Genomic DNA, 12334 nt, shown 5'->3' on the forward strand with positions numbered 1-12334 from the left:
AAAACAGGCAACAATGAGATAGTGGTCGCCAAACTACAAGACCAGGTATTCTGTTCATTGTTCAGTAGACTAAAGGGGGAAAGTCCGTCATTGGACCCACGCTCAACTGCTTTCTCGAGCACTACTGTATTATGCGAGTAGGACTTTAGGTTTATTGGGAATTAGAGCTTTTCAATTAGATTCCTGATGAGTGTGAAGGAGTAAATACACAGGCCTCTAAATTGTTCCCAAGTGCGGAAGTTTCTACCCAGATGCTGTGTGGTTTTGTTGGGTTGAGCTATGACCTACATTTTATTGACAGGTACATAGATCTGTCTGCTGTGTTCCCACAGAGCCTTGCAGATCCAAGTGTATTAACCACTTGAATGGAAGTACTGTACTTGTTTATTACTACTGAGTCTGTGTATAGTCATATGTTTTCCAGGCTCAAATATTGATACTAACCTAATGTTATTGTTCTCCGACCCCAGAAATATCTCCATTATGTACTTGATTTTGCCTTGTTTCATTGTAAGTGATTATGGTGGCATTATCTCTTGTGCAAATGTTCATATGCTTCGTAATGCACTACTACTTCAGCTACACTGAATATGAGGTTAATATGAATGATTGGTTTTGGTAATTAGCTTTAGGTTAAAAATGACAATTTTGAGTATCAAGATTTTATTAATTTTCAAATACTGATTAAATCAATTTTCCTTGCCATGCTTTACAAGTTGATAGAACTCATTTCTTGTCTTTCATTATTCAGTTTATTCATACTTTTCTTTACATTGGGCTGCATAATTCCCTTTCAGGTAAAAGAAGCTCTGTCACACTATCGGTTACACTTATTTGAATCCCACAAGCAGCATTTTACTGTCGTCGTCGGTGGAGCGTGTCCCTTGCCAGAATGTCCTCATGCAGCAGACAAGAATCCAATCATTCACTTCCACTGCACATATTGTTCCTTTACGTCCACTGAGGTGAGTGTTCCGTTGCTCTTTATTTTTATTTAAACTACTTTTATTAACAATCTGTGAGTGTGGATGATTGCATTACAGGGAATTCTTGTTGTTTTTTATGTAGATAATGAAAGATTGGAAAAGGATGAAATAAGAATGGCAGTTATAGTAAAGATTAAAGAGGTGATAAGAGAGTTGTGATTGATATGGTGTGTCTTAGTCAAGTCAGTTTTGATTTGGTCATTGCAGACAGATATAGCACTGTATTGTGTTTTTGTTTCAGACTGTCCTTGCAGCAATATACAGTACTCTTTAACTATTGTATGCTTGTATGTTTTTATTGTGCTGATACTTTATCATTGTTGATGCCATGAAGGGGGATATGCTAAAGTGTCCATGTTTAAGTATCGAGGTGGTAGATTTATGTCAGCCTTGCTGTAAAATCCCTAGACACATTGCATGTTCCCCTCTTCAGTGTTGAGGAACAGTTTTCTTTATAGTGGGACAGGTTTAAGAGAAAGAAGACAGTCATGAAGTAATCTAAAGATTTTTTAAGGGAATACTCCCCTGTTTGCTTTAAAAGAGGTTTGGCATCATCCTTTTGCTTTCCTTCTGCTGCTACTCCGGGTTAAACACGACATTTTAATCTTGGGAAGAGGAGATTGATCGTGACCTACACTTCTATGCGTTACTTCTCCTTGTGTGGTAAATATCTCTTTGAGGGAGAGCTTTACCATGAGGCAATTATGCCCACTATATCCATTACAGATTGTGGAGAGTTTGTGGCCCTCTTTGGTTATAGAAGGTAATCTTCCATCAGAACTTTGCTGGTTCACCTTGTCATTGCCTAGGTGGACCGAGCCTTTGTTATTTCCGCCAAGGTTATAAAATCGAGTCGGTTTATTTATTTATTTATGTGTCTGTCTGTGGACATGATTACATCAAAACTACTTGACAGATTTTGACAATTTTCTTCACAGATAGATCTTAGGTTATGGATGACCCCATCAAATTTTGGAGACCAGATCCGGATTCTAGCTCCGGATTTGCATTTTTCGCCGTCTATAGTCAGCATATGAAAAGGAATATTCAAATTTTCCGGCATTGGAATTATCTTAGATAACTTCCCATCAACTATGAAATTTGATTTATCGTTGCCACCACATTCAGTTCTTACTTCATCTGTGCCATTCTGCAATCCTTTCAAACTACCTTGCAATACACTTCTTTTGATATTAATTTCTGTTTTATTAACACCAGGCATACATGGATGAGGATTATGAAGCGTGAAGTAGGAGATAATGATTGGAGAAGCATTGATTTAAAAGCTAATTCCATGAACTTTAGTTAATTATTACAGTATATGACATCCACAGTTAGCATATGAAAAAAAGAAATGTTTTGTCTGTAGACTGGAATGAAATATAGGCAATATTCATTGGCAGAAGTCTGAAATATATGTTTGCCTTGTGGCAGTGAGTACCCTTAGTGTCTATGTTTGTTCTTGGAGCATTCGTGATGCGGAGAGTTCGATTGTATAACCCCGCTGATCACTGATGCCATCTCTCCCTACACTTGACCGTTTGATTACTTGCCGTGCACCAAGGGCATGACAGGGTGCTTTCCTCAGAAATTCCTGTTTCCATCTGTTCCTGGGTATTTTTTTAGGTTATAGAAACCAAAGGTAGATATAGCTTCGGAAGGGATCCCATAAAGTTAAAAGAATTTCAAGAGAATATCTTTAGGAAGAAGGATTTGCAATGCTTGCTTACTAGAATGCATGAAATATCACAGGAGGTTGGGCTCAAGATAAATAGAAGAAAGACAGAGGATGAGAATGGAATATGCAATGAGTTTGCTCTCGTATCCACGTTTCTCTTTTTCTGTTTCGTAATGTTTATCACATCATTATTCTTTCCATAGCTCTTATGTTCTAAGGCCTCAAGTTTCTGACGCAATGTTGTATCTTAATCTTGATATTGAACAAGATAGTTTCCCTTTTTTCTCATTAAGTGTTAGTGTAAACTTGGTTTTGAGGTGTACTTGGATAAGGCAAAAATCAAAAAGTGCTTGAAACATTTGTATTTTTACTTTATTTGAATCTGTAATCATTATTATTATTATTATTATTATTACTAGCCAAGCTACAACCCTAGTTGGAAAAGCAAGATGCTATAAGCCCAAGGGCTCCAATAGGGAAAAATAGCTCAGTGAGGAAAGGAAATAAATAAATGATGAGAACAAGTTAACAATAAACCATTCTAAAACAGTAACAACGTCAAAACAGATATGGCCTATATAAACTATTATCAACGTCAAAAACAGATATGTCCTATATAAACTACAAAAAGACTCATGTCAGCCTGGTTAACATAAAAACATATGCTCCAACTTTGAACTTTTGAAGTTCTACTGATTCATACATGTTCATAATATTGATTTATACGTTTTCAAAAGGGTCATAATTTTTTCTGCTAGATCCAGACATTTCATATGTGCTAAAAGGCTTGTTTCTGGTTTTGTAAAATTTCTCTGATAATATCAGCTGTTACCAAGTTGTGGAATGATCTTCCTAATACTGTAGGGTAGTTGAATCAGTAGAACTTCAAAAGTTCAAAGTTGGAGCAAATGTTTTCATGTTGACCAGGCTGACATGAGTCTTTTTATTGTTTATATATGATATATCTGTTTTTGAAGTTGTTCATAGTTTATATAGGACATATCTGTTTTGACATTGTTAATAGTTTATATATGACATATCTGTTTTTGAAGTTATTAATAGTTTATATAGGACATATCTGTTTTGACGCTGTTCTGTTTTTAGAATGGTATGATGTTAATTTATTCTCATCATTTATTTATTTCCTTATTTCCTTTCCTCACTGGGCTATTTTTCCCCGTTGGAGCCCTTGGGCTTATAGCATCTTGCTTTTCCAACTAGGGTTGTAGCTTGGCTAGTAATAATAATAATAATAATATTGACACCTTTTCACATCCTTAGATTATGGACCTTCCTCTGCACATGGAAAAACGACATTTGGCATTTTATCGCGAAGTGAGTCTGGTGCTACGGGGTGACGATATCCAGCGCACAAAGGTATTTGTTTTAGTTGCTTTTATGTAGTTGGACTATTTGGAAGCTTGCTTGAGCGTACACCCTAGCACGCTATTTCTAACTTGTTTCTCTTCCTCTTGTTTTTATGAAGTTTTTATAGTTTATGTATGAAGGATCTAATTTAATACTGTTAATGATCTTAACTCTTTAACCCCCAATGGACGTACTGGTACATTTCACAAAACTCATCCCTTTACCCCCATGGACGTACTGGTACGTCCTTGCAAAAAACTGCTATTTACATTTTTTTTTTTTTTCATATTTTTTATAACTTTATGAAAAATTTCAGGGATTTTCCAAAAGAATGAGACCAACCTGACCTCTCTATGACGAAAATTAAGGCTGTTAGAGCGATTTGTAAAATATATATTGCGAAATGTGCTTGAATAAAAAAAAAAATGCCTGGGGGTCAAGTGTTTGAAAGTTCCAAATAGCCTGGGGGTAAAAGGGTTAAAATATTTTATTTTTATAAGCTACAACCCTAGTTAGAAAAGCAGGATGCTATAACCCCAGGGGCTCCAATAGGGAAAAATAACCCAGGGAGGAAAGGAAATAAACAACAAGAGAAGTAATGAACAATTAAAATGAAATATTTTAAGAACAGTGACACATTGAAATAGATCTTTCAAATATAAACTATAAAAACAAAAACAAAAGAAAGAGAAATAAGATAGAATAGCGTGTTCGAGTGTACCCTCAAGCAAGAGAACTCTGAAAAACTACAGAAATCTAGTTAAGTTTTTTTCATTATAATTAAATTTTCATTTTTTTTTATTACTATATCTATATAAACTTAAACTTTAATAAGCCCAAAACATAGAGTTTTCCTTCATCAAAATATTTTTTTATGATCTATATAAATTCTAACTGTTACAATCCGAGAAATTACTAATTTATAAAAGATAATCATAATGAAAAATATAAAACTCGTCTGACCTCAGAAACCTGCGATATAAAAAGGAGTTTGCCATATACTGTAGACTTAACTATAATATATTTATAAATACAGTTTCTATGTTCAACTTAATGAAGGTTACTTATCCTGTGTTATTTTCACTTGATTTGTCATAAATACTGTTTCTATGTTTAACTTAATGAAGGTTACTTATCCTGTGTTATTTTCACTTGATTTGATTATTGGTAGTATTTCCAAGTGAGGTCATTGCAAAGTAGTTTAAACAGTAAAGAAATTTAACACATTTTGTTATGACCCAGTTTCTATGTTCAACTTAATGAAGGTTACTTATCCTGTGTTATTTTCACTTGATTTGATTATATGTAGTATTTCTAAATGAGGTCATTGCAAAGTATAGTTTAAACTTAAAGAAATTTAACACATTTTGTTATGACCCAGTTTCTATGTTCAGCTTATTAAGGTTATTTATCGTGTGTTATTTTCACTTGATTTGATTATTGGTAGTTTTCCAAGTAAGGTCATTGCAAAGTTTAGTTTAAACAGCAAAGAAATTTAACACATTTTGTTATGACCCAGTTTCTATGTTCAACAAGTGAGGTCATTGCAAAGTGTAGTTTAAACAGTAAAGAAATTTAACACATTTTCTTATGACCCAGTTTCTATGTTCAATTTATGAAGGTTATTTATCTAGGTTACTTATCCTGAGAGGAACGTAGAGAGTAGAGGTCCCCTTTTGTTTTTGTTTCTTTGTTGATGTCGGCTACCCCCCAAAATTGGGGGAAGTGCCATGGTATATGTATGTATGTATGTACAGTACTTATCCTGTGTTATTTTTACAGGTATATACATGTGGTGAATGTGGTAAGAAAATTCAAGGAACTGTCTCAACCGTGCAACATTTGTTAGATCACGACCCTGATAACTCTAAGATCAACAAGTGCAAACCAACGACTCTGGTGAACGGTGGCGAACATAAAACCGAAGAGCAGTTGCTCCATAACGGTGTTAGTAAAACGGAAATTAATAATATCAACAGAAGCGTATTGCAAGGTAGTTTGAAAGGATTGCAGAATGGCACAGATGAAGTGAGAACTGAAAGTGGTGGCAACGATAAGTTAAACTTCATAGTTGATGGGAAGTTGTTTAAGATAAATCACATGCCTGAAAATTTGCATATCCCGCTAGTTAGTGTAGTTAGTTCTGGCGAAAACACAAATACGAGGCAAGAGATGAATCCCGTCAGTGCCGCGGGAGTTACAAATACCAATATGGTTATTACCAAACCGGTTAATGTAAGACAGGACACAAATACGGTTAGTATGGTCATTCAACCAAACGTGAATAATGGTGGCGGATTGCCTCCCAGTGAAAAACATTCGAGTCCTGTCGAAAATGGGAACGACGCAGAAGGTGGGAACTCGGATGAAAAGCCATCTTCCTCTTATAATCACGTGGAGGAAGCCGTTGAATTCAACCCGTTGGACTTGCTAACAACGGTGTTGGAGGAGGATCAGAAGAGTGAGAATCCTGTGTTTCCAGCTGAACACTTCCTGTTAAGTCTTCCAAATACCTCGCACTTCCTGGAGAACGACGGAGGTGGCCAGGACGACTCGGCGGACGGATACCAGGAAAGCCAGGAGAACGACGACGAGGGGAGTAACGACGGCAGCGATATTCCCAGTGATATTTTGCTGGACCATCCGGGTGTCTTTCAATGCAACAGATGTAACGAGGCATTCAAGTACCAGTACCTCTTGGTGTCACATAAAAGACAGGTGAGTAGATTTCATTTTTATCTCCGCCAATGAAGCTGGAAGGAGGTTATTTTTTACTCCCAGTTTGTGTGTGTTTGTTTATGAACAGCTTCCTGGCCAATACTTTGATCGTAGAGTAATGAAATTTGGAGGGATTAACTATTTTGTAAAAAGCTGGAAATGATTAAATTTTGGAAGGTCACGGTCACAGTCAAGCAAAATGTCCAATTAACGTAATCAGCCATAAGTTTGGACATCGTTGTCACAGAGACTTCAAACTTGTTTTTATTATTTTTAATCTCTCAATTCCATTTTGTAATTTATTCATTATACCCTGTAAATTTGATATAGAGCTGCTTCTCCCGCTGAAGTTCTAGGGTTTATAGCATTTTTCTTTTACAACTATATGGTTTATCTATTTCCTTATTTCCTTTTTCTACTGGGTTATTTTCCCTGTAGAATCCCTTGGGCTTATAGCATCCTGCTTTTCCAACTGGGATTGTAGCATAACTAGTAATAAGGATAATACAGTAATATTAGTTTTTAAATATTTAACTTAGCCGGTGAATATATATAGCTGCAACTCTGTTGCTCGACAGACAAAAAAACAGTAAAACTCGCCAGCGATCGCTATACAGGTTGCGGGTGTGCCCACCAGCGCCAACTGTCGGCCAGATACCATACTCGATGTAAACAAAGACTCAATTTCTTCTCTGTCGACGTGTCGACAAGACGTACTTTACTCGCTGTTGAAACCTGGAGTTTTTCCCATCATATTTGGTGAAGTACTTTAATTTGGTTATGAGCTTTCGCTGTACAGGGTTTTTCTTCAAAAAAATCCTTGAACTCTTTTTTTGTATCGGATTCATTGTTGATGACTTAGATCGTTTTTTGGAATTTTCCCTTGACCAATTCAAAATGGCTGACCTTTCACAAGTTCCCAAGTTTAGACAATGCAATGCTAGGGACTGTCATAGGCGTCTTCCAAAGGCTTCTCTCGACCATCACACTGTTTGTTCCAATTGTCGGGGTAAAACCTGTCAATTGGAAGATCGGTGTGAGGAATGCGTGGGCCTTTCGGAATTCGATTTTATCGAATTTGAGAAGTATACACGCAGACTAGAGAGAGATAGGGTAAGGAGAAGTTCTTCTAGGTCGGTAGATTTTTCCTCTCATCATGCCCCTCAACCTAATCCTTCCCCTGTAGTGGTTGTTCCTAACCCCCCTCCTAGCACTCAGGAACCATCGATGACTGACATGATGCGTGCTATCCATGCCTTGGGGGAGAGAGTTGAGTCCCTTGCAAGTGACCGCAATCAACTCATGGCGGATGTTAAGGAACTAAAGTGCCAAAGTGCCGCGGGAAGTGATAAAGTGCCAAGTGTTTCTCAAAGTGTTGTGAACAGTGTTGCGCTTGAGGGTTCGTCTGTTCGTGCCTGTCGTCCTCCTAGTCCGGGACCTCTTGCAAGCTCCCAAGCCCAGGGGAGAAGCAATGTCGTACGACGCATGGGTTCGAGAGGCCTTGATCAGCGAACAGACGTTCCCTCTTTGGTATCAGGCGTATCTCCCCAAGATCGCCCCTACCAACGTAAGACGAGAGAGCCCGTTTTTACCTCGTCGTCCGAAGGTGTTTCTCGTAAGAAACTTTGGACCAAGGTCTCACGACCTTTAAAGCGTAAGTCGGTCCCTTCAGGACAAATCCAACGTCCCGGTTGTAGCCACTGGGTCAGTTCGGACTCGTTGCCGTCATCTGATGACTGCTCGCCGCCTAAGAGAGGCAAAGCGGTACCGCCTCAGTCGCTCACCCCGTCTGTTGCCGCACCTGCTGCCATAGACCCTAAATGGGTATTGCTACAGGACATGCAGTCCAAGCTTGCGTCCTTGATGGAGGACTTTAATGCGGAGAAGGTTGCTGCTGAACCTTCTGGCCAACAACCATCCAAGCGGTCTGTTGTGCGTCCTGTTGACGCTGAGGTAACTTTCTCGCGTCTACCAGTTGAGGTTGTACCCCCACCGATGTGACCCAGTGTGGTTGGCCAGCCGCACGTTGACGTTAGGCGACGCATGGAGGTGGTTGTTGACGTTCAGGACGTTCAACAACCATCAGAGGTGACTTGTTTTGACGCGGTGAGTCAACCTCCGCAACCCGGTATGGTGTTGACTGCACAACCCAGACGGTCTAAACAGTCTCGGGTGGACGCTGTGCGTCCTCGCGCACCCATGGTTGTTGACAGTTCACAGACTGTGCAGCGTTTCCATGACGTTGCGTCCGGATCCGTCACGCATGCACCAGTGCGACCGGACTCAGCGAGCCAAACGTTGCCCACTCCGTTGCCGTTTCTTCATCAGTTTTCGGATGAGGAACTATCAGATGAGGACGTTGCTGAACCGCAAGGGGATCAACCTTCAGAACTGGACGAACCTAAGGCAACTCAACCTTCATTGGACTTTAGAAAAGTCATGGCTGTATTTAAGGAGTTGTTCCCTGACCACTTTGTTTCTGTGGCTCCTCGTTCGCCGCCGTCAGAGTTTGTCTTAGGCGTGCCTGCTACCACACCTGCCTTTACTAGACTCGTTCTCTCTCGTTCATCCAAGAGAGCTTTGCGGCTGTTGGGAGATTGGCTAGAGACTAAGAAGAGTTTAGGAAAGACAGCATTTGCCTTTCCTCCATCTAAACTCTCGTCTAGATCGAGCGTCTGGTATGCCACGGGAGAAGTTCTTGGCTTGGGAGTTCCTGCCTCTGCCCAGGGCGACTTCTCAAGTCTTGTAGACTCTCCCCGCCGCCTTGCCATGAGACGCTCGAAGATTTGTTGGTCACCATCGGACCTGGACCACCTTCTTAAAGGGATTTTTAGGGCTTTCGAAGTCTTTAACTTCCTATACTGGTGCCTAGGAGCCCTGAGCAGGAAGATCTCTTCTGCAGATAAGGACGTTTCTTTGCTCATTATGTCCTGCATGGACAAGGCCGTCCGTGATGGGTCCAACGAGCTAGCTGCCTCTTTCACGTCCGGAGTCCTAAAGAAGCGAGAGTCTCTATGTTCTTTCCTGTCTGCTGGAGTGACGCCATGCCAAAGATCCGAGCTTCTCTTTGCTCCCCTTTCCAAGTGCCTGTTTCCTGAAGTCTTGATAAAGGAAATTGCCTTATCTTTTGTTCAGAAGGACACCCACGATCTAGTTGCGTCCTCGGCTCGCAAAGCTCCCCCTTTGCCTACATTGTCTGCTAGACCGAGGTTAGACACTCCAGCGTCTCGCTTTATTCCGCCCTTTCGTGGCAGAGCCTCCAGCAGAGGAGGTGCTCGTGCCGAAGGGAAGCGAGGGAAGAGGAAAGGATCCAAGTCCTTTAAGGGCAGAGTCTGACTGCCCGCAACTTCAGACAGCAGTAGGAGCCAGACTCAAGAACTTCTGGCAAGCCTGGGAGAAGAGAGGCGCAGATCAACAATCTGTGAAGTTGCTCAGAGAGGGGTACAAGATCCCTTTTGTACGCAAACCCCCTCTAGCGACGTCCCCCATCGATCTCTCTCCCAGGTACAGAGAGGAAGAAAAGAGACAAGCACTGAAACTGGAAGTGTCTCTTTTGCTAGAGAAGGGAGCGGTGGTCAAAGTCTCGGACCTTCAATCACCGGGGTTTTACAACCGTCTCTTCCTAGTATCAAAGAAGACAGGAGGGTGGAGACCGGTGCTAGACGTCAGTGCTCTGAATGTCTTTGTCACAAAGACGAAGTTTTCCATGGAGACCACAAAGTCAGTCTTAGCAGCGGTCAGAAAGGAAGACTGGATGTTCTCGCTAGACCTAAGGGACGCCTACTTCCACATCCCCATTCACTCAGACTCCCAACCTTTTCTGAGATTCGTCTTCGAAGATGTGGTTTACCAGTTTCGGGCCCTGTGCTTTGGCCTAAGCACAGCTCCTCTCGTATTTACGAGGCTGATGAGGAATGTGGCCAAATTCCTCCACTTATCGGACATCCGAGCCTCCCTTTATTTGGACGACTGGCTTCTCAGAGCCTCTTCCAGTCGTCGCTGTCTGAAGGATCTCAATTGGACTCTAGATCTGACCAAGGAATTGGGACTCATAGTCAATTTGGAAAAGTTGCAGCTAGTCCCATCCCAAACTATTCTGTATTTAGGGATGGAGATTCACAGTCAAGCTTTTCGGGCTTTTCCGTCGGCCCCCAGAATAGATCATGCCCTGTTTTCCATCCAGAAGATGCTGAAGAAAGAACGCTGCTCAGTCAGGCTGTGGATGAGTCTGGTAGGGACGCTGTCATCCCTGGAGCAATTTGTATCACTAGGAAGACTACACCTCCGTCCTCTGCAATTCCATCTGGCTATCCACTGGAAAAAGGACAAGACGCTAGAGGCGGTCTCGATCCCGATTTCCGGAAAGATGAAGTCTTGTCTGACTTGGTGGAAGGACAATATCAACCTACGAGAGGGTCTTCCCCTGGCTATTCAATTACCCAACCACGTTCTCTTCTCGGACGCATAGGACTTGGGCTGGGGCGCGACGCTGGACGGTCGGGAATGCTCAGGTCTGTGGAACTCGAGTCAGAGGAGCATGCATATCAACTGCAAGGAGCTGTTGGCAGTTCATCTGGCCTTGAAAAGCTTCGAGTATCTCCTTCAAGGCAAAGTGGTGGAAGTAAACTCGGACAACACCACGGCCTTGGCGTACATCTCCAAACAAGGAGGTACCCACTCACTGACGTTGTACGAGATCGCAAGGGACCTGCTCATCTGGTCAAAAGATCGAGACATCTCCCTAGTAACGAGGTTCATCCAGGGCGACTTGAACGTCATAGCAGATTGTCTCAGTCGGAAAGGGCAAGTAATTCCAACCGAATGGACCCTCCACAAGGATGTGTGCAAGAGACTTTGGGCCACTTGGGGTCAACCAACCATAGATCTCTTTGCAACCTCGCTGACCAAGAGGCTTCCAATCTATTGCTCTCCAGTCCCGGACCCAGCAGCAATACATATAGATGCCTTCCTCCTAGATTGGTCACATCTGGATCTCTACGCATTCCCACCGTTCAAGATTGTCAACAAGGTACTGCAGAAGTTCGCCTCTCACGAAGGGACAAGGTTGACGTTAGTTGCTCCCCTCTGGCCCGCGAGAGAAGGGTTCACCGAGGTACTTCGATGGTTAGTAGACGTTCCCAGAAGTCTGCCTCTAAGAGTAGACCTTCTACGTCAGCCGCACGTAAAGAAGGTACACCAAAGCCTCCACGCTCTTCGTCTGACTGCCTTCAGACTATCGAAAGACTCGAGAGAGCTAGAGGCTTTTCGAAGGAGGCAGCCAGTGCGATTGCTAGAGCAAGGAGATCGTCTACCATTAGAGTCTACCAATCGAAGTGGGAAGTCTTCCGAGACTGGTGCAAGTCAGTTTCTGTATCCTCGACCAGTACCTCTGTAGCCCAAATAGCTGATTTTCTCTTATACCTGAGAAAAGGACGATCCCTTTCAGCTCCCACTATCAAGGGCTACAGAAGCATGTTGGCATCGGTCTTCCGGCATAGAGGCTTAGATCTTTCCAACAATAAAGATCTACAAGAGCTCCTTAAGTCTTTTGAGACCACTAAGGAGCGTCGTTTGGCTACTCCTG

General features: G+C 41.8%; 1 protein-coding gene across 3 annotated transcripts in view; it reads left to right on the top strand.

Annotated features, from left to right (window-relative positions):
• Positions 1 to 12334, top strand: part of LOC137624823 (zinc finger protein 813-like) — a 61347-nt gene that overhangs the window by 14396 nt on the left and 34617 nt on the right. For all 3 annotated transcript variants that reach the window (XM_068355778.1, XM_068355785.1, XM_068355791.1), the window contains 3 exons: positions 798 to 965; positions 3946 to 4041; positions 5815 to 6750. In XM_068355778.1, coding sequence (XP_068211879.1) covers positions 798 to 965; positions 3946 to 4041; positions 5815 to 6750 — 1200 coding nt within the window. The remainder of the gene's footprint in view (positions 1 to 797; positions 966 to 3945; positions 4042 to 5814; positions 6751 to 12334) is intronic.

This window comes from Palaemon carinicauda, chromosome 2, assembly GCF_036898095.1.
Source record: "Palaemon carinicauda isolate YSFRI2023 chromosome 2, ASM3689809v2, whole genome shotgun sequence".
Lineage (NCBI taxonomy): Eukaryota > Metazoa > Arthropoda > Malacostraca > Decapoda > Palaemonidae > Palaemon > Palaemon carinicauda.